The 23632-nt window shown below is 47.6% G+C and overlaps 1 protein-coding gene across 1 annotated transcript in view; it reads right to left on the bottom strand.

The window, feature by feature from the left end:
- The window catches only part of MEIKIN (meiotic kinetochore factor), a 115624-nt gene that overhangs the window by 58638 nt on the left and 33354 nt on the right, over window positions 1–23632 (bottom strand). Inside the window, exons 7-8 of the mRNA XM_075594704.1 lie at window positions 17564–17647; window positions 13936–14067 (exon numbers count right to left, since the gene is read on the bottom strand). Of these exons, the coding sequence (XP_075450819.1) occupies window positions 13936–14067; window positions 17564–17647 (216 nt within the window). The remainder of the gene's footprint in view (window positions 1–13935; window positions 14068–17563; window positions 17648–23632) is intronic.

Raw genomic sequence — 23632 nt, 5'->3', positions numbered from 1 at the left:
ACATGGCACAGGGAGTGTGTGTCCCTCTGTGTATATGACCTGGCACAGGGAGTGTGTGTCCCTCTGTGTATATGACATGGCGCAGGGAGTGTGTGTCCCTCTGTGTATATGACATGGCACAGGGAGTGTGTGTCCCTCTGTGTATATGACATGGCACAGGGAGTGTGTGTCTCTCTGTGTATATGACATGGCACAGGGAGTGTGTGTCCCTCTGTGTATATGACATGGCACAGGGAGTGTGTGTCCCTCTGTGTATATGACATGGCACAGGGAGTGTGTGTCCCTCTGTGTATATGACCTGGCACAGGGAGTGTGTGTCCCTCTGTGTATATGACCTGGCACAGGGAGTGTGTGTCCCTCTGTGTATATGACATGGCACAGGGAGTGTGTGTCCCTTATTGTATATGACATGGCACAGGGAGTGTGTGTCCCTCTGTGTATATGACATGGCACAGGGAGTGTGTGTCCCTCGGTGTATATGACATGGCACAGGGAGTGTGTGTCCCTCTGTGTATATGACCAGGCACAGGGAGTGTGTGTCCCTCTGTGTATGACATGGCACAGGGAGTGTGTGTCCCTTTGTGTATATGACATGACACAGGAAGTGTGTGTCCCTCTGTGTATATGACATGGCACAGGGAGTGTGTGTCTCTCTGTGTATATGACATGGTGCAGGGAGTGTGTGTCCCTCTGTGTATATGACATGGCACAGGGAGTGTGTGTCCCTCTGTGTATATGACATGGCACAGGGAGTGTGTGTCCCTCTGTGTATATGACCTGGCACAGGGAGTGTGTGTCCCTCTGTGTATGACATGGCACAGGGAGTGTGTGTCCCTTCGTGTATATGACATGACACAGGAAGTGTGTGTCCCTCTGTGTATATGACATGGCACACGGAGTGTGTGTCCCTCTGTGTATATGACATGGCACAGGGAGTGTGTGTCCCTCTGTGTATATGACATGGCACAGGGAGTGTGTGTCCCTCTGTGTATATGACATGGCACAGGGAGTGTATCCCTCTGTGTATATGACATGGCACAGGGAGTGTGTGTCCCTCTGTGTATATGACCTGGCACAGGGAGTGTGTGTCCCTCTGTGTATATGACATGGCGCAGGGAGTGTGTGTCCCTCTGTGTATATGACATGGCACAGGGAGTGTGTGTCCCTCTGTGTATATGACATGGCACAGGGAGTGTGTGTCTCTCTGTGTATATGACATGGCACAGGGAGTGTGTGTCCCTCTGTGTATATGACATGGCACAGGGAGTGTATCCCTCTGTGTATATGACATGGCACAGGGAGTGTGTGTCCCTCTGTGTATATGACCTGGCACAGGGAGTGTGTGTCCCTCTGTGTATATGACATGGCACAGGGGGTTTGTGTCCCTCTGTATATGACATGGCACAGGGGGTTTGTGTCCCTCTGTGTATATGACATGGCACAGGGAGTGTGTGTCCCTCTGTGTATATGACATGGCACAGGGAGTGTGTGTCCCTCTGTGTATATGACATGGCACAGGGAGTGTGTGTCCCTCTGTGTATATGACATGGCACAGGGAGTGTGTGTCCCTCTGTGTATATGACATGGCACAGGGAGTGTGTGTCCCTCTGTGTATATGACATGGCACAGGGAGTGTGTGTCCCTCTGTGTATATGACATGGCACAGGGAGTGTGTGTCCCTCTGTGTATATGACATGGCACAGGGAGTGTGTGTCCCTTTGTGTATATGACATGGCACAGGGAGTGTGTGTCCCTCTGTGTATATGACCTGGCACAGGGAGTGTGTGTCCCTCTGTGTATATGACATGGCACAGGGATTGTGTGTCCCTCTGTGTATATGACATGGCACAGGGAGTGTGTGTCCCTCTGTGTGTATGACATGGCACAGGGAGTGTGTGTCCCTCTGTGTATATGACATGGCACAGGAAGTGTGTGTCCCTCTGTGTATATGACATGGCACACGGAGTGTGTGTCCCTCTGTGTATATGACATGGCACATGGAGTGTGTGTCCCTCTGTGTAAGGGAGTGTGTGTCCTTCTGTGTATATGACATGGCACAGGGAGTGTGTGTCCCTCTGTGTATATGACATGGCACAGGGAGTGTATGTCCCTCTGTGTATATGACATGGCACAGGGAGTGTGTGTCCCTCTGTGTATATGACATGGCACACGGAGTGTGTGTCCCTCTGTGTATATGACATGGCACATGGAGTGTGTGTCCCTCTGTGTAAGGGAGTGTGTGTCCTTCTGTGTATATGACATGGCACAGGGAGTGTGTGTCCCTCTGTGTATATGACATGGCACAGGGAGTGTGTGTCCCTCTGTGTATATGACATGGCACAGGGAGTGTATCCCTCTGTGTATATGACATGGCACAGGGAGTGTGTGTCCCTCTGTGTATATGACCTGGCACAGGGAGTGTGTGTCCCTCTGTGTATATGACATGGCGCAGGGAGTGTGTGTCCCTCTGTGTATATGACATGGCACAGGGAGTGTGTGTCCCTCTGTGTATATGACATGGCACAGGGAGTGTGTGTCCCTCTGTGTATATGACATGGCACAGGGAGTGTGTGTCCCTCTGTGTATATGACATGGCACAGGGAGTGTGTGTCCCTCTGTGTATATGACATGGCACAGGGAGTGTGTGTCCCTCTGTGTATATGACATGGCACAGGGAGTGTGTATCCCTCTGTGTATATGACATGGCACAGGGAGTGTGTGTCCCTCTGTGTATATGACCTGGCACAGGGAGTGTGTGTCCCTCTGTGTATATGACATGGCACAGGGAGTGTGTGTCCCTCTGTGTATATGACATGGCACAGGGAGTGTGTGTCCCTCTGTGTATATGACATGACACAGGACGTGTGTGTCCCTCTGTGTATATGACATGGCACACGGAGTGTGTGTCCCTCTGTGTATATGACATGGTACATGGAGTGTGTGTCCCTCTGTGTAAGGGAGTGTGTGTCCTTCTGTGTATATGACATGGCACAGGGAGTGTGTGTCCCTCTGTGTATATGACATGGCACAGGGAGTGTGTGTCCCTCTGTGTATATGACATGGCACAGGGAGTGTGTGTCCCTCTGTGTGTATGACATGGCACAGGGAGTGTGTGTCCCTCTGTGTATATGACATGGCACAGGGAGTGTGTGTCCCTCTGTGTATATGACATGGCACACGGAGTGTGTGTCCCTCTGTGTATATGACATGGCACATGGAGTGTGTGTCCCTCTGTGTAAGGGAGTGTGTGTCCTTCTGTGTATATGACATGGCACAGGGAGTGTGTGTCCCTCTGTGTATATGACATGGCACAGGGAGTGTGTGTCCCTCTGTGTATATGACATGGCACAGGGAGTGTATCCCTCTGTGTATATGACATGGCACAGGGAGTGTGTGTCCCTCTGTGTATATGACCTGGCACAGGGAGTGTGTGTCCCTCTGTGTATATGACATGGCGCAGGGAGTGTGTGTCCCTCTGTGTATATGACATGGCACAGGGAGTGTGTGTCCCTCTGTGTATATGACATGGCACAGGGAGTGTGTGTCTCTCTGTGTATATGACATGGCACAGGGAGTGTGTGTCCCTCTGTGTATATGACATGGCACAGGGAGTGTGTGTCCCTCTGTGTATATGACATGGCACAGGGAGTGTGTGTCCCTCTGTGTATATGACCTGGCACAGGGAGTGTGTGTCCCTCTGTGTATATGACCTGGCACAGGGAGTGTGTGTCCCTCTGTGTATATGACCTGGCACAGGGAGTGTGTGTCCCTCTGTGTATATGACATGGCACAGGGAGTGTGTGTCCCTCTGTGTATATGACCTGGCACAGGGAGTGTGTGTCCCTCTGTGTATATGACCTGGCACAGGGAGTGTGTGTCCCTCTGTGTATATGACATGGCACAGGGAGTGTGTGTCCCTCTGTGTATATGACATGGCACAGGGAGTGTGTGTCCCTCTGTGTATATGACATGGCACAGGGAGTGTGTGTCCCTCGGTGTATATGACATGGCACAGGGAGTGTGTGTCCCTCTGTGTATATGACCAGGCACAGGGAGTGTGTGTCCCTCTGTGTATGACATGGCACAGGGAGTGTGTGTCCCTTTGTGTATATGACATGACACAGGAAGTGTGTGTCCCTCTGTGTATATGACATGGCACAGGGAGTGTGTGTCTCTCTGTGTATATGACATGGTGCAGGGAGTGTGTGTCCCTCTGTGTATATGACATGGCACAGGGAGTGTGTGTCCCTCTGTGTATATGACATGGCACAGGGAGTGTGTGTCCCTCTGTGTATATGACCTGGCACAGGGAGTGTGTGTCCCTCTGTGTATGACATGGCACAGGGAGTGTGTGTCCCTTCGTGTATATGACATGACACAGGAAGTGTGTGTCCCTCTGTGTATATGACATGGCACACGGAGTGTGTGTCCCTCTGTGTATATGACATGGCACAGGGAGTGTGTGTCCCTCTGTGTATATGACATGGCACAGGGAGTGTGTGTCCCTCTGTGTATATGACATGGCACAGGGAGTGTGTGTCCCTCGGTGTATATGACATGGCACAGGGAGTGTGTGTCCCTCTGTGTATATGACCAGGCACAGGGAGTGTGTGTCCCTCTGTGTATGACATGGCACAGGGAGTGTGTGTCCCTTTGTGTATATGACATGACACAGGAAGTGTGTGTCCCTCTGTGTATATGACCAGGCACAGGGAGTGTGTGTCCCTCTGTGTATGACATGGCACAGGGAGTGTGTGTCCCTTTGTGTATATGACATGACACAGGAAGTGTGTGTCCCTCTGTGTATATGACATGGCACAGGGAGTGTGTGTCTCTCTGTGTATATGACATGGTGCAGGGAGTGTGTGTCCCTCTGTGTATATGACATGGCACAGGGAGTGTGTGTCCCTCTGTGTATATGACATGGCACAGGGAGTGTGTGTCCCTCTGTGTATATGACCTGGCACAGGGAGTGTGTGTCCCTCTGTGTATGACATGGCACAGGGAGTGTGTGTCCCTTCGTGTATATGACATGACACAGGAAGTGTGTGTCCCTCTGTGTATATGACATGGCACACGGAGTGTGTGTCCCTCTGTGTATATGACATGGCACAGGGAGTGTGTGTCCCTCTGTGTATATGACATGGCACAGGGAGTGTGTGTCCCTCTGTGTATATGACATGGCACAGGGAGTGTATCCCTCTGTGTATATGACATGGCACAGGGAGTGTGTGTCCCTCTGTGTATATGACCTGGCACAGGGAGTGTGTGTCCCTCTGTGTATATGACATGGCGCAGGGAGTGTGTGTCCCTCTGTGTATATGACATGGCACAGGGAGTGTGTGTCCCTCTGTGTATATGACATGGCACAGGGAGTGTGTGTCTCTCTGTGTATATGACATGGCACAGGGAGTGTGTGTCCCTCTGTGTATATGACATGGCACAGGGAGTGTATCCCTCTGTGTATATGACATGGCACAGGGAGTGTGTGTCCCTCTGTGTATATGACCTGGCACAGGGAGTGTGTGTCCCTCTGTGTATATGACATGGCACAGGGGGTTTGTGTCCCTCTGTATATGACATGGCACAGGGGGTTTGTGTCCCTCTGTGTATATGACATGGCACAGGGAGTGTGTGTCCCTCTGTGTATATGACATGGCACAGGGAGTGTGTGTCCCTCTGTGTATATGACATGGCACAGGGAGTGTGTGTCCCTCTGTGTATATGACATGGCACAGGGAGTGTGTGTCCCTCTGTGTATATGACATGGCACAGGGAGTGTGTGTCCCTCTGTGTATATGACATGGCACAGGGAGTGTGTGTCCCTCTGTGTATATGACATGGCACAGGGAGTGTGTGTCCCTCTGTGTATATGACATGGCACAGGGAGTGTGTGTCCCTTTGTGTATATGACATGGCACAGGGAGTGTGTGTCCCTCTGTGTATATGACCTGGCACAGGGAGTGTGTGTCCCTCTGTGTATATGACATGGCACAGGGATTGTGTGTCCCTCTGTGTATATGACATGGCACAGGGAGTGTGTGTCCCTCTGTGTGTATGACATGGCACAGGGAGTGTGTGTCCCTCTGTGTATATGACATGGCACAGGAAGTGTGTGTCCCTCTGTGTATATGACATGGCACACGGAGTGTGTGTCCCTCTGTGTATATGACATGGCACATGGAGTGTGTGTCCCTCTGTGTAAGGGAGTGTGTGTCCTTCTGTGTATATGACATGGCACAGGGAGTGTGTGTCCCTCTGTGTATATGACATGGCACAGGGAGTGTATGTCCCTCTGTGTATATGACATGGCACAGGGAGTGTGTGTCCCTCTGTGTATATGACATGGCACACGGAGTGTGTGTCCCTCTGTGTATATGACATGGCACATGGAGTGTGTGTCCCTCTGTGTAAGGGAGTGTGTGTCCTTCTGTGTATATGACATGGCACAGGGAGTGTGTGTCCCTCTGTGTATATGACATGGCACAGGGAGTGTGTGTCCCTCTGTGTATATGACATGGCACAGGGAGTGTATCCCTCTGTGTATATGACATGGCACAGGGAGTGTGTGTCCCTCTGTGTATATGACCTGGCACAGGGAGTGTGTGTCCCTCTGTGTATATGACATGGCGCAGGGAGTGTGTGTCCCTCTGTGTATATGACATGGCACAGGGAGTGTGTGTCCCTCTGTGTATATGACATGGCACAGGGAGTGTGTGTCCCTCTGTGTATATGACATGGCACAGGGAGTGTGTGTCCCTCTGTGTATATGACATGGCACAGGGAGTGTGTGTCCCTCTGTGTATATGACATGGCACAGGGAGTGTGTGTCCCTCTGTGTATATGACATGGCACAGGGAGTGTGTATCCCTCTGTGTATATGACATGGCACAGGGAGTGTGTGTCCCTCTGTGTATATGACCTGGCACAGGGAGTGTGTGTCCCTCTGTGTATATGACATGGCACAGGGAGTGTGTGTCCCTCTGTGTATATGACATGGCACAGGGAGTGTGTGTCCCTCTGTGTATATGACATGACACAGGACGTGTGTGTCCCTCTGTGTATATGACATGGCACACGGAGTGTGTGTCCCTCTGTGTATATGACATGGTACATGGAGTGTGTGTCCCTCTGTGTAAGGGAGTGTGTGTCCTTCTGTGTATATGACATGGCACAGGGAGTGTGTGTCCCTCTGTGTATATGACATGGCACAGGGAGTGTGTGTCCCTCTGTGTATATGACATGGCACAGGGAGTGTGTGTCCCTCTGTGTGTATGACATGGCACAGGGAGTGTGTGTCCCTCTGTGTATATGACATGGCACAGGGAGTGTGTGTCCCTCTGTGTATATGACATGGCACACGGAGTGTGTGTCCCTCTGTGTATATGACATGGCACATGGAGTGTGTGTCCCTCTGTGTAAGGGAGTGTGTGTCCTTCTGTGTATATGACATGGCACAGGGAGTGTGTGTCCCTCTGTGTATATGACATGGCACAGGGAGTGTGTGTCCCTCTGTGTATATGACATGGCACAGGGAGTGTATCCCTCTGTGTATATGACATGGCACAGGGAGTGTGTGTCCCTCTGTGTATATGACCTGGCACAGGGAGTGTGTGTCCCTCTGTGTATATGACATGGCGCAGGGAGTGTGTGTCCCTCTGTGTATATGACATGGCACAGGGAGTGTGTGTCCCTCTGTGTATATGACATGGCACAGGGAGTGTGTGTCTCTCTGTGTATATGACATGGCACAGGGAGTGTGTGTCCCTCTGTGTATATGACATGGCACAGGGAGTGTGTGTCCCTCTGTGTATATGACATGGCACAGGGAGTGTGTGTCCCTCTGTGTATATGACCTGGCACAGGGAGTGTGTGTCCCTCTGTGTATATGACCTGGCACAGGGAGTGTGTGTCCCTCTGTGTATATGACCTGGCACAGGGAGTGTGTGTCCCTCTGTGTATATGACATGGCACAGGGAGTGTGTGTCCCTCTGTGTATATGACCTGGCACAGGGAGTGTGTGTCCCTCTGTGTATATGACCTGACACAGGGAGTGTGTGTCCCTCTGTGTATATGACATGGCACAGGGAGTGTGTGTCCCTCTGTGTATATGACATGGCACAGGGAGTGTGTGTCCCTCTGTGTATATGACATGGCACAGGGAGTGTGTGTCCCTCGGTGTATATGACATGGCACAGGGAGTGTGTGTCCCTCTGTGTATATGACCAGGCACAGGGAGTGTGTGTCCCTCTGTGTATGACATGGCACAGGGAGTGTGTGTCCCTTTGTGTATATGACATGACACAGGAAGTGTGTGTCCCTCTGTGTATATGACATGGCACAGGGAGTGTGTGTCTCTCTGTGTATATGACATGGTGCAGGGAGTGTGTGTCCCTCTGTGTATATGACATGGCACAGGGAGTGTGTGTCCCTCTGTGTATATGACATGGCACAGGGAGTGTGTGTCCCTCTGTGTATATGACCTGGCACAGGGAGTGTGTGTCCCTCTGTGTATGACATGGCACAGGGAGTGTGTGTCCCTTCGTGTATATGACATGACACAGGAAGTGTGTGTCCCTCTGTGTATATGACATGGCACACGGAGTGTGTGTCCCTCTGTGTATATGACATGGCACAGGGAGTGTGTGTCCCTCTGTGTATATGACATGGCACAGGGAGTGTGTGTCCCTCTGTGTATATGACATGGCACAGGGAGTGTATCCCTCTGTGTATATGACATGGCACAGGGAGTGTGTGTCCCTCTGTGTATATGACCTGGCACAGGGAGTGTGTGTCCCTCTGTGTATATGACATGGCACAGGGAGTGTGTGTCCCTCTGTGTATATGACATGGCACAGGGAGTGTGTGTCCCTCTGTGTATATGACATGGCACAGGGAGTGTGTGTCCCTCTGTGTATATGACATGGCACACGGAGTGTGTGTCCCTCTGTGTATATGACATGGCACACGGAGTGTGTGTCCCTCTGTGTATATGACATGGCACAGGGAGTGTGTGTCCCTCTGTGTATATGACATGGCACAGGGAGTGTGTGTCCCTCTGTGTATATGACATGGCGCAGGGAGTGTGTGTCCCTCTGTGTATATGACATGGCACAGGGAGTGTGTGTCCCTCTGTGTATATGACATGGCACAGGGGGTTTGTGTCCCTCTGTATATGACATGGCACAGGGGGTTTGTGTCCCTCTGTGTATATGACATGGCACAGGGAGTGTGTGTCCCTCTGTGTATATGACATGGCACAGGGAGTGTGTGTCCCTCTGTGTATATGACATGGCACAGGGAGTGTGTGTCCCTCTGTGTATATGACATGGCACAGGGAGTGTGTGTCCCTCTGTGTATATGACATGGCACAGGGAGTGTGTGTCCCTCTGTGTATATGACATGGCACAGGGAGTGTGTGTCCCTCTGTGTATATGACATGGCACAGGGAGTGTGTGTCCCTTTGTGTATATGACATGGCACAGGGAGTGTGTGTCCCTCTGTGTATATGACCTGGCACAGGGAGTGTGTGTCCCTCTGTGTATATGACATGGCACAGGGAGTGTGTGTCCCTCTGTGTATATGACATGGCACAGGGAGTATGTGTCCCTCTGTGTATATGACATGACACAGGAAGTGTGTGTCCCTCTGTGTATATGACATGGCACACGGAGTGTGTGTCCCTCTGTGTATATGACATGGTACATGGAGTGTGTGTCCCTCTGTGTAAGGGAGTGTGTGTCCTTCTGTGTATATGACATGGCACAGGGAGTGTGTGTCCCTCTGTGTATATGACATGGCACAGGGAGTGTGTGTCCCTCTGTGTATATGACATGGCACAGGGAGTGTGTGTCCCTCTGTGTGTATGACATGGCACAGGGAGTGTGTGTCCCTCTGTGTATATGACATGGCACAGGGAGTGTGTGTCCCTCTGTGTATATGACATGGCACACGGAGTGTGTGTCCCTCTGTGTATATGACATGGCACATGGAGTGTGTGTCCCTCTGTGTAAGGGAGTGTGTGTCCTTCTGTGTATATGACATGGCACAGGGAGTGTGTGTCCCTCTGTGTATATGACATGGCACAGGGAGTGTGTGTCCCTCTGTGTATATGACATGGCACAGGGAGTGAATCCCTCTGTGTATATGACATGGCACAGGGAGTGTGTGTCCCTCTGTGTATATGACCTGGCACAGGGAGTGTGTGTCCCTCTGTGTATGACATGGCACAGGGAGTGTGTGTCCCTTTGTGTATATGACATGACACAGGAAGTGTGTGTCCCTCTGTGTATATGACATGGCACAGGGAGTGTGTGTCTCTCTGTGTATATGACATGGTGCAGGGAGTGTGTGTCCCTCTGTGTATATGACATGGCACAGGGAGTGTGTGTCCCTCTGTGTATATGACATGGCACAGGGAGTGTGTGTCCCTCTGTGTATATGACCTGGCACAGGGAGTGTGTGTCCCTCTGTGTATGACATGGCACAGGGAGTGTGTGTCCCTTCGTGTATATGACATGACACAGGAAGTGTGTGTCCCTCTGTGTATATGACATGGCACACGGAGTGTGTGTCCCTCTGTGTATATGACATGGCACAGGGAGTGTGTGTCCCTCTGTGTATATGACATGGCACAGGGAGTGTGTGTCCCTCTGTGTATATGACATGGCACAGGGAGTGTATCCCTCTGTGTATATGACATGGCACAGGGAGTGTGTGTCCCTCTGTGTATATGACCTGGCACAGGGAGTGTGTGTCCCTCTGTGTATATGACATGGCGCAGGGAGTGTGTGTCCCTCTGTGTATATGACATGGCACAGGGAGTGTGTGTCCCTCTGTGTATATGACATGGCACAGGGAGTGTGTGTCTCTCTGTGTATATGACATGGCACAGGGAGTGTGTGTCCCTCTGTGTATATGACATGGCACAGGGAGTGTATCCCTCTGTGTATATGACATGGCACAGGGAGTGTGTGTCCCTCTGTGTATATGACCTGGCACAGGGAGTGTGTGTCCCTCTGTGTATATGACATGGCACAGGGGGTTTGTGTCCCTCTGTATATGACATGGCACAGGGGGTTTGTGTCCCTCTGTGTATATGACATGGCACAGGGAGTGTGTGTCCCTCTGTGTATATGACATGGCACAGGGAGTGTGTGTCCCTCTGTGTATATGACATGGCACAGGGAGTGTGTGTCCCTCTGTGTATATGACATGGCACAGGGAGTGTGTGTCCCTCTGTGTATATGACATGGCACAGGGAGTGTGTGTCCCTCTGTGTATATGACATGGCACAGGGAGTGTGTGTCCCTCTGTGTATATGACATGGCACAGGGAGTGTGTGTCCCTCTGTGTATATGACATGGCACAGGGAGTGTGTGTCCCTTTGTGTATATGACATGGCACAGGGAGTGTGTGTCCCTCTGTGTATATGACCTGGCACAGGGAGTGTGTGTCCCTCTGTGTATATGACATGGCACAGGGATTGTGTGTCCCTCTGTGTATATGACATGGCACAGGGAGTGTGTGTCCCTCTGTGTATATGACATGACACAGGAAGTGTGTGTCCCTCTGTGTATATGACATGGCACACGGAGTGTGTGTCCCTCTGTGTATATGACATGGCACATGGAGTGTGTGTCCCTCTGTGTAAGGGAGTGTGTGTCCTTCTGTGTATATGACATGGCACAGGGAGTGTGTGTCCCTCTGTGTATATGACATGGCACAGGGAGTGTGTGTCCCTCTGTGTATATGACATGGCACAGGGAGTGTGTGTCCCTCTGTGTATATGACATGGCACAGGGAGTGTGTGTCCCTCTGTGTATATGACATGGCACAGGGAGTGTATGTCCCTCTGTGTATATGACATGGCACAGGGAGTGTGTGTCCCTCTGTGTATATGACATGGCACACGGAGTGTGTGTCCCTCTGTGTATATGACATGGCACATGGAGTGTGTGTCCCTCTGTGTAAGGGAGTGTGTGTCCTTCTGTGTATATGACATGGCACAGGGAGTGTGTGTCCCTCTGTGTATATGACATGGCACAGGGAGTGTGTGTCCCTCTGTGTATATGACATGGCACAGGGAGTGTATCCCTCTGTGTATATGACATGGCACAGGGAGTGTGTGTCCCTCTGTGTATATGACCTGGCACAGGGAGTGTGTGTCCCTCTGTGTATATGACATGGCGCAGGGAGTGTGTGTCCCTCTGTGTATATGACATGGCACAGGGAGTGTGTGTCCCTCTGTGTATATGACATGGCACAGGGAGTGTGTGTCCCTCTGTGTATATGACATGGCACAGGGAGTGTGTGTCCCTCTGTGTATATGACATGGCACAGGGAGTGTGTGTCCCTCTGTGTATATGACATGGCACAGGGAGTGTGTGTCCCTCTGTGTATATGACCTGGCACAGGGAGTGTGTGTCCCTCTGTGTATATGACCTGGCACAGGGAGTGTGTGTCCCTCTGTGTATATGACATGGCACAGGGAGTGTGTGTCCCTCTGTGTATATGACATGGCACAGGGAGTGTGTGTCCCTCTGTGTATATGACATGGCACAGGGAGTGTGTGTCCCTCGGTGTATATGACATGGCACAGGGAGTGTGTGTCCCTCTGTGTATATGACCTGGCACAGGGAGTGTGTGTCCCTCTGTGTATGACATGGCACAGGGAGTGTGTGTCCCTTTGTGTATATGACATGACACAGGAAGTGTGTGTCCCTCTGTGTATATGACATGGCACAGGGAGTGTGTGTCTCTCTGTGTATATGACATGGTGCAGGGAGTGTGTGTCCCTCTGTGTATATGACATGGCACAGGGAGTGTGTGTCCCTCTGTGTATATGACATGGCACAGGGAGTGTGTGTCCCTCTGTGTATATGACCTGGCACAGGGAGTGTGTGTCCCTCTGTGTATGACATGGCACAGGGAGTGTGTGTCCCTTCGTGTATATGACATGACACAGGAAGTGTGTGTCCCTCTGTGTATATGACATGGCACACGGAGTGTGTGTCCCTCTGTGTATATGACATGGCACAGGGAGTGTGTGTCCCTCTGTGTATATGACATGGCACAGGGAGTGTGTGTCCCTCTGTGTATATGACATGGCACAGGGAGTGTATCCCTCTGTGTATATGACATGGCACAGGGAGTGTGTGTCCCTCTGTGTATATGACCTGGCACAGGGAGTGTGTGTCCCTCTGTGTATATGACATGGCGCAGGGAGTGTGTGTCCCTCTGTGTATATGAAATGGCACAGGGAGTGTGTGTCCCTCTGTGTATATGACATGGCACAGGGAGTGTGTGTCTCTCTGTGTATATGACATGGCACAGGGAGTGTGTGTCCCTCTGTGTATATGACATGGCACAGGGAATATGTGTCCCTCTGTGTATATGACATGGCACAGGGAGTGTGTGTCCCTCTGTGTATATGACATGGCACAGGGAGTGTGTGTCCCTCTGTGTATATGACCTGGCACAGGGAGTGTGTGTCCCTCTGTATATGACATGGCACAGGGAGTGTGTGTCCCTCTGTGTATATGACATGGCACAGGGAGTGTGTGTCCCTCTGTGTATATGACCTGGCACAGGGAGTGTGTGTCCCTCTGTGTATATGACATGGCACAGGGAGTGTGTGTCCCTCTGTATATGACATGGCACAGGGGGTTTGTGTCCCTCTGTGTATATGACATGGTGCAGGGAGTGTGTGTCCCTCTGTGTATATGACATGGCACAGGGAGTGTGTGTCCCTCTGTGTATATGACATGGCACAGGGAGTGTGTGTCCCTCTGTGTATATGACATGGCGCAGGGAGTGTGTGTCCCTCTGTGTATATGACATGGCACAGGGAGTGTGTGTCCCTCTGTGTATATGACATGGCAGCACATTGCTGCTCAAGAGCAGTAATCCCCGGGAAAGGAAGTCAGCACAAACCTTATCCCGAGGGCGCTCTTCCCCAGCGAGCGCGGAGCACGGAGCGAGTTCACTTGTGTGTACGAACGGACCACTTGCATTCGGGATCAGTTCTTCGTCCGTAGGCGACATGCAGACAGGTGATAAATCCCACTGTGATCGCAGCAAAATAACATGACTCACGTTAACACTTTGCACAGAAAACAGAAAGAATAATGGGTAACAGAGCTATAACATGCATCCATACAAAGACTAATGGGTAACAGAGCTATAACATGCATTCATACAAAGAATAATGGGTAACAGAGTTATAACATGCATTCACACAAAGAATAATGGGTAACAGAGTTATAACATGCATTCATACAAAGACTAATGGGTAACAGAGCTATAACATGCATCCATACAAAGAATAGTGGGTAACAGAGCTATAACATGCATTCATACAAAGAATAATGGGTAACAGAGCTATAACATGCATCCATACAAAGAATAATGGGTAACAGAGTTATAACATGCATTCATACAAAGACTAATGGGTAACAGAGCTATAACATGCATCCATACAAAGAATAGTGGGTAACAGAGCTATAACATGCATCCATACAAAGAATAGTGGGTAACAGAGCTATAACATGCATCCATACAAAGAATAGTGGGTAACAGAGCTATAACATGCATTCATACAAAGAATAATGGGTAACAGAGCTATAACATGCATCCATACAAAGAATAATGGGTAACAGAGTTATAACATGCATTCACACAAAGAATAATGGGTAACAGAGTTATAACATGCATTCACACAAAGAATAATGGGTAACAGAGTTATAACATGCATTCACACAAAGAATAGTGGGTAACAGAGTTATAACATGCATTCATACAAAGACTAATGGGTAACAGAGCTATAACATGCATCCATACAAAGAATAGTGGGTAACAGAGCTATAACATGCATTCATACAAAGAATAATGGGTAACAGAGCTATAACATGCATCCATACAAAGAATAGTGGGTAACAGAGCTATAACATGCATTCATACAAAGAATAATGGGTAACAGAGCTATAACATGCATCCATACAAAGAATAATGGGTAACAGAGTTATAACATGCATTCACACAAAGAATAATGGGTAACAGAGTTATAACATGCATTCACACAAAGAATAATGGGTAACAGAGTTATAACATGCATCCATACAAAGAATAATGGGTAACAGAGTTATAACATGCATTCACACAAAGACTAATGCATTTTATTTATAGGAACATTTACCAAGACATACTGTACTGTATGTGATTACAATATACATACCGTATATAGAAGTTTTATTAGAGGTCCCTAATAACCTGCTGGGAAAATATATATGCTACCCCAGAAAGCCCACACAAGTACATTCTAATACCTATACTGAATATACCATTAGTAGGGCTTCGTGTCCTTTGATGTTATCTGTAGATTTTAGAACCAATTTAAATTACTAGCACAGAGTAGTGTTATCTTTACACACGGAAAGTCACAGGGCTACGGATGCACTCATACATCCCCTCCCCCTTTCTGCCCGGATACAGTGATATTTAGAAGGGGGTGGGTGGGGGTGGGAGGGGGGGGAGGAGAAAGCTTCTGGAAGATCAGATCCCCAGAGGAGCATAAGAAGGGGGATCTCATTGTGAATCGTTATGGAAGTCCCACCACGGTGGTCTGGCATTATTCCAAAGATGTTAGGAGAGACCGGCTATACCACGAGGGAGCTTCACAAGCCGCAGTCCCTTGGTATTGTGGGACCCACCCCACAGACGGGGCCATTGCTGGCTCTCAGCCAGGAAGCCACCCAGTGTCATGCCACCCTGAAGAGAGGGGTCCAATCCCAGAGGGAGTAGTACTAGGCTGACAGGGGCTCCGTGGATATGGAGCAATGCTAGCGCTAAATAGCAGAGGGATTGTATAAACAGACCAGGCTATACAAAGCCTCAGGCCATACCCAGCGGGCCCAGCTTGGGCAGCTCGGGAAGCCGCGCACACCGCATAAGCCAAGGACATGTTTCTGGGAATACAAGTGTAGCCATGTGTAAAATTGGTGTACATATCTCTTTCTCATGCTGGCAGTAAACCTGGTAAGTATGCAGGATTGCCAGTAGTCATAATGGAGGTTTGCCCTCAACCCCTGGTGTTGTGTAAGATAGTAGCAAAGGAAGTGACAGCCTGTCTGTGTCCCCTGTTAGTGACACAGAGAAGAGGTGGGTCTTTCTGGAAGCTGATATATTGCACAGCACTTCCTAAAGTTAGTTCAGTCTGTTGGTGTTTGACTCTGTTCAGGAGAGTCATGTGGAGGTCTGCAACAGTGTTGTAGTGTCTGATGCAATAGCTGTGAGTCTGTGCAGCTCTGAGCAGAGAGACAGACAAGCTGGTGAATCTCCCTATGGGGAGAGGTGGAGAGCAACTCTATTAGAGGAGAAGGAACCTTCCTAATGGAGTGCAGCAAAGGAATGAGCGGCTAAGCTGCTAGCTGTGAGGGGCAGCTTGCCCATACCACCAAGCAATAAAGATGCCCTGTTCAAAGATAATCCCACTGTGTGAGTGTGGAATTACTCAACAGTGGATGACACCACCAAGAAGGAGTTCCTCATCAGAACCATCCCCTTGCGGACGCAGAGATCCTAATGAGGTGGTGGCGCTGCACTGGATATAGGTAGGACTCAAGCATACTACCTCAGCTGCCTGTCTGGGTTGGCATTCCCCACACAACATCAAGCGGGAGACTCAGGAGTCCTGTTGCCAACAGGTGCACCACCAGACACGACGTGTAATGGGGACTGGTTAGACCACAGGGGCCAATGTGAGATTGGGTGGGTCAGGTCAGGCCAGAAAATCCGTTACACAAGCTAACCTCTATATATTACATGTGAGACTGTACATGCCCGATAATAAACTGCTGGTTTAAATGAAGCCAGTTCCTAGCACCCATTATTGTATACCAGCGGCCGGCCTGCACGGAGCCCGCACCCTGACTAAGGTAATGCATCCTGAGCAGCACTAACATCGACATGGGTGTAAACCCCGGGAGCCGGGAACGGAGAGTTACATGCCATGTAAAGAGGGTTCCTGGCCAGATTGTCACATCTCATGCCTGTCAGCCAACCTTCTCAGCACCAGATATTCACCAGTTACATAGTACAGGATGTTAAAGACATGTTCATTAAATTCAACCTATGACCAGCCTTCAAAGTAACCTCTTCAACCCCAGGTCATCACAATCCTCTTTCTGTACCATATCAATAAAGCCCTGATTTGTATCCTTACTACTGGTCTGCAACAACCAGTTCAATATTGTCCTGATCGGGTAAAGAATATTAGTCCTTCTCAATCCCTCCTCCATATGTGAAAGGAACAATCACCGTACTTTCTGTCCAAGTATCCTTTGCAGCAAAGGATTGAGACAATGTGATGCAGGAACTAAATGGCTTCCCTGACAAAGACGCATGGCATAACTCAAACGTTTAATATTTATATTTACACACATCGATGAACCAAATAGAAGAAGTGCTCTCCCCCTCTGCCCACCCGTAAGGAAACACATGCAGAGTGACAATTGTACTGATGCACACATAGCCAAGGTGTGGGAATGAAATCTGCAATTCTTACCAGCAAACCTTCTGGGCATGTGAAAGGCGTGCTGCTGAGCAATACTCCCTGTGGGGGCGGTTCAGGTACAGCGGGGCCGGCTTGCTGTGAATAAACAAAACTACAATTATAATAACAACAAAACAGCTGGCACAAAAACAACAGATTAAACAAGTGTCATATATATATTATACGTGGGTCCCACAATACCAAGGGACGGCGGCTTGTAAAGCTCCCTCTGGGTATAGCCGGTCTCTGCTAACATCACACACACACACACATTATGTTATCATGTAGTCTGTACTGTAATTATAAACGGCATTGTAAATGAGCCCTGATGTGTAGATACTGTTATAGGTATATACATGAATGTAGGTATATACAGTTAGGTCCGGAAATAATTGGACACTGATACAAGTTTAGTTATTTCGGCTGTTTACCAAAATAAATTCAAGTTACAGTTAAATAATGAATATGGGCTTTAAGTGCAGTCTACCAGCTTTAATTTGAGGGTATTCACATCCAAATTGGAAAAAGGTTTTAGGAATTACATCTCTTTAATATGTAGCCCCCTCTTTTTCAAGGGACCAAAAGTAATTGGACAATTGACTCAAACGCTGTTTCATGGGCAGGTGTGGGCTACTCCTTCGTTATTTCATCATCAATTAAGCAGGTAAAAGGTCTGGAGTTGATTCCAGGTGTGGCATTCGCATTTGGAAGCTGTTGCTGTGAACTCACAACATGCAGTCAAAGGAGCTCTCAATGCAAGTGAAACATGGCATCCTTAGGCTGCAAAAAAAAAAAAAAACCCATCAGAGAGATAGCAGGAACATTAGGAGCGGCCAAATCAACAGTTTGGTACAATCTGAGAAAACAAGAACGCACTGGTGAGCTCTGCAACACAAAAAGGCCTGGACGTCCACGGAAGACAACAGTGGTGGATGATCGTAGGATCCTTTCCATGGTAAAGAAAAATTACTTAACAACATCCAGCCAAGTGAAGAACACTCTCCAGGAGGTAGGCATATCATTATCCAAGTCTACCATAAAGAGAAGACTTCGCGAGAGCAAATACAGAGGGTTCACCACAAGGTGCAAACCATTCATAAGCCTCAAGAATAGAAAGGCCAGATTAGACTTTGCCAAACAATATCTAAAAAAGCCATCCCAGTTCTGAAACAGGATTCTTTGGACAGATGAAACTAAGATCAACCTGTACCAGAATGAGGGGAAGAAAAAAGTATGGAGAAGGCTTGGAACGGCTTATGATCCGAAGCATACCACATCATCTGTAAAACACGGTGGAGCCAGTGTGATGGCATGGGCATGCATGGCTTCCAATGGCACTGGGTCACTAGTGTTTATTGATGATTGACAGAAGATAGAAGCAGCCGGATGAATTCTTAAGTGTATAGAGATATATTGTCTGTTCAGATTCAGCCAAATTCAGAGAAGTTCTTTGGACAATGACACAAAACATACTGCGAAAGCAACCCAGGAGTTTTTTTAAGACAAAGAAGTGGAATATTCTGCAATGGCCGAGTCAATCACCTGATCTCAACCCGATCGAGCATGCATTTCACTTGCTGAAGACAAAACTTAAGGCAGAAAGACCCACGAACAAACAACAACTGAAGACAGCTGCAGTAAAGGCGTGGCAAAACATCAAAAAGGAGGAAACCCAGCGTTTGGTGATGTCCATGAGTTCCAGACTTCAAGCAGTCATTGCCTGCAAAGGATTCTCGCCAAAGTATTAAAAATGAACATTTTATTTATGATTGTGTTCATTTGTGCAATTACATTTGAGCACCTGAAATAAGGGGACTGTGTATGAAAATGGTTGCAATTCCTAAACGTTTCATACGATATTTTTGTTCAACCCCTTGAATTAAAGCTGAAAGTCTGCACTTCTATTGCATCTCGGTTGTTTCATTTCAAATCCATTGTGGTGGCATACAAAATTATGAAAATTGTGTCAGTGTCCAATTCTTTCCGGACCTAACTGTATGTACACTGGCGACACACTTTATTCGAGCTCGGCTAGTCCCACGAATTCGGGTATACCCGGGTGTATTGAGGTTTGTGACTGTTTTCTGCCCGAGTGCATTGAGTTATTTTCCGGCAGGGATTGAAGCATTTTATTCCCGCTGGCTGCAATACTGCACAGTACATATATATATACTGCATTACAATTCATGAATTTATGCCATCTGGTAGACACGCGAAGCATTGCAGCCTATTAAATCCTAATCATTATCATTTAACAGATCAGCCGCCCGTCAGCCAGGCATGAACCCAGGCTGGGAAGGCAAATGCAACGGGGCTTGTCAGAGGTGAGGAGCGGCGCATTCCAGGTATCTGCCAGGTACATACCGGGTATTTGCTCGAATAAAGTGTGTCGGTGCAGTAGGTACTCTGCATGATGTTGAGAACATATTGAGTCCTGACGACTCTTTGGAACAGGATTGGGAGTGTGCGGGTGGTTGCGACTTTACAGTATTTTTAATTACATTGTGATTTTTCATCCGCTCACGTACTAAAGCACACTAGCTTCACCATTTTCCAGAGATTAATACATGTAAAATAACTTATTTTCACCCGAAATGAGTTAATGAAAATAAGGGTCATATTAATAAGTAGTGCTAATGGTAAAGAAGCCGCCTGTGCCGTATGAAAGCATTTTCCAGCATTTTTAGGCTTATACTCTGTCTTCTCTTTGCAAGTACCCGCTGAAAATAGTGCATACATCGAAAGTTCTGTCTCAATTAATGTAACCTCCTGGTATCCGGCCTTCCTGCCTGTCATGGGAGACCAATGCTTTTAACACCAAAATACCCAGACCCTTTGATTGAGCAAAGCAAGAGATAAAATAAATTGTAATTTATTTACAGAATAACATGTTATGAAGTGAGATTTATTTATGGGAAAGGATAGGAGTGCAACCTTCTGGCCAAAAATGGGATTCCTACAATGCTTAACTAATGCATAGACAGCCACATACAATGTTACCGTGTTTATTGTTAGACTCCTACGGGGCTATATCTCAGCTGCTGCCTTTGAACTGGTAACAGTTTATAGATACGTTGTTGAAACAAGTATGTTTGGATAGAAAAAAATCAATTGTAAAGGAATATTTTTTATACACAGCCAGACCAGAAAGTGTGGTAGTGAATAGCTGTTGTTCACTTTGTGATTTCAATAATGTTTAAATAATCCATAGACAGTTATATACAATGGTACCATGTATACTATTGGAGTTTTTTTATAAGGTTAGATCTTAATTTCTACCTCGGAAATGGTAACAGCCTGTGTGCATGTTGCTGCATTGGGTGAAGTGTGTCTGGAGACTCTATTTCCATCATATATGAGTAGTATGTATATAGTCTGTATGTATATAGTCTGCATATATGTATAAGGTCTGAATGTAATGTGCTAGTTATTCAGGTATGCGGCTCTAAACAAGTGGTCCGGTTTGGGATTTCAGATATTTACTTAAGTAATGTTATAATTTACTTTGAAACTAAATTCCAACATCAGCAAGGGATTGCTTTTAATTTTCAACTACTGTTGTTTTATTATTTGTTGTTCAAGTGAATATTGGGGACGGGACTTAGTTCCAATTCATATGCATGTACTATGATAGTTTACTAAAGTGACAGCCCGCATCAAATCAGTGTTAGCGTTTGCATACCCACGATTTCTCCGTCCGTGGAAGGCTGCCCCCACCTATGATTACAGATGAAGGAGGTCACGAATACCTCAGCTGTGGGGTGGCTTCAGATTTATTTGTTTTCTATTGGCTACGGAACGAGGGAACCGTGGGTACTTAAGTATGAGTGTTTGTATGTCAATTACTCTGTGATAAAGCGCACTAGTGGCGTGAAACGCGTCAGAGGGGGTTCTTTTTCCTTGCTGTGTCTATGTGCCGCTATTAAAGGATTTTTTGTACCAGTTACAAGCAGTCCAGCTAATCTTTGTTCCCACGCTGTGCATCGTCTCTCAATTTCGGATCTATGGACATTTACAAGATTGAAGCATGCGGACGGTTCAAGAAGACGCCTACAATTAGTGAGTACAGATATATTCATATATATATATATATTCACTCACTGGTATCACTGCTTTTATATTCACGCCTATACAGCGCAGGTTAGCAAGATTGGTGCATTGAGGAACAGGCCAGCTAACCTGAGGGCTTATCGGAGAACCTAACAATATTCATAGAATTTGGACTCAGTATATATTTAGCAAGTATACAAGTCACAGTCTCTGTTTATTTACTGTCTGGGATTCAATACTAAACCTTATTTGCCTATCACAAAGTGTAATATGGTCATTGAAATAGGGGTTTTGCCTTCCAGCCATAGTCAGGGTTCAAGAAGTGAGTCACCCTTAAAAAGGGATAGGTGTTTGTTGTTTTCAAAAGTTTCGCTGAAGCAGTGAATCCAGATGGTGACCCACGAGTGGTACTGATTTTGCAAATAAAGGTTGCCACACCGCATAGGGCTACCAGCTGTGAATGGAGTATATGCAGAAAAGTGTGAAAATTCATACAAGACTGTGCTGAAGCAGGGGAATTTTTAGCAAACAAATGCTGAGTGTAAAATTGCCCTATAGGGGGAAAAGGGATTGTTGAACTGTGTAAAAGGTTTTTCAAAGCCAATTGCTGAGTGTTGAGTCACCCTGCCGGGAATGAAAGAAATAGTCCACTGCAAAGAATGTTTTTTTTTCTGCAAGTAAAAAAGTCTGCCTATATATATCTTGGGAGCAAAAACAGACACCCAAAGTGTGAAGTGTGAATGACATAATACCCAAAGATGAGACTGAAAATTACTGAACTCAGGCAGAAAACCAAATTCTGTTGCTGAAGCGGAGGGACTGTACCTAGCAAGTAAATTGTGTAAAGCAAACAGAAGTTTTTTTTTTTACCTAGCAACCACACATTCAGCATACCTAATGAGAGATTACACCTAGCAATCTAGTTATAATACATTCAGGTATGTTAGCACTGCACCGATTATCCCCAAGCAAGCGTCAGACTTCAACTTAAACTTAAAACTGAAAGAAGAAAATTTTCAGTTGACAGAAGAAGTCAAGGAAAAGTTTGAAGCAGAGCACCGACTGCAGAACCAACTGCAAGGTCTGCGTACACACCTCCAGTATGCTGAGGAGAAGCAGCAAACGCTGCAGGAAGAAAAGCTGCAGGCTGCTAAAGAGGTACAAGCACCGAAGGAACGTCTGAATACCCAGTACGTCCCCACAGAGCAGTATGAGTAGCTAAAGGCCATGCTGAATGTTACCAGAGCATCATTGGAGGCGGAGCTTCGATACCAGGTGACTCTGTATGAGAGGGAGCATGAGAAGGCTCAGAAACTAGAGCAAGAGCTGGAGAGACAGAGAGACTGTTCCATTCCCTTGAGTCAGTACACCAAGGAGAAAACAGACCCAGTGGCAACCTTGACGACAAAAATTACAGAGCTCCAGAATATGAAGGAGACACTGATACAGACTCAGAGAAAGCAAAGTGCGCAGATAAATTCCCTGAGAAGAGACTTGCAAGATGCACTCAAAAACCAGGGATCTCTCGCGGATGAGATTACAGTCCTACAAGGACAAGTATTGACCCTGACTAAGCGTCAGTATCCCACAGCCTCAAAAACCCATGAAGACAAGGGTGCAGTGAGAGCTGGGAATACCGCTCATCTGAAAGACAAGGTTGCAAAATTTGAACCACCTAAACAAGCACTAGCAAAACCTTCAGTCACCCAGCAGGCAACAAAAGAAGGTACACGTGCTGAATTAAAACCAGAAGAATCCTTAGCTGATGAAGCTGAAAAGATGGGACATTCTCTGGAAGTGGGTGTGGAACTGCAACTTAACCTCAAAGAGGCTGAACTAGCAACCCCATTGAGTGGGAAAAGGGCAGAGCGACAGCATCAAGAGCGGAAAACTCAAAGGGCTGTTTTTAAACGCTCTGCAACTGCTGCCATACAGTATGCCTACAATAAGACGAGCACCCGACGCGAGGGAAATCTCATGACCGCGCACGTAGAAAAAAGACTATACTTGGAAAAAGTCCTCCTCGAGCGA

Source organism: Ascaphus truei, chromosome 4 (assembly GCF_040206685.1).
Source record: "Ascaphus truei isolate aAscTru1 chromosome 4, aAscTru1.hap1, whole genome shotgun sequence".
NCBI lineage: Eukaryota > Metazoa > Chordata > Amphibia > Anura > Ascaphidae > Ascaphus > Ascaphus truei.
The sequence above is the reverse complement of the archived record's forward strand: the minus strand, read 5'-3'. Positions and strand labels throughout refer to the sequence as shown.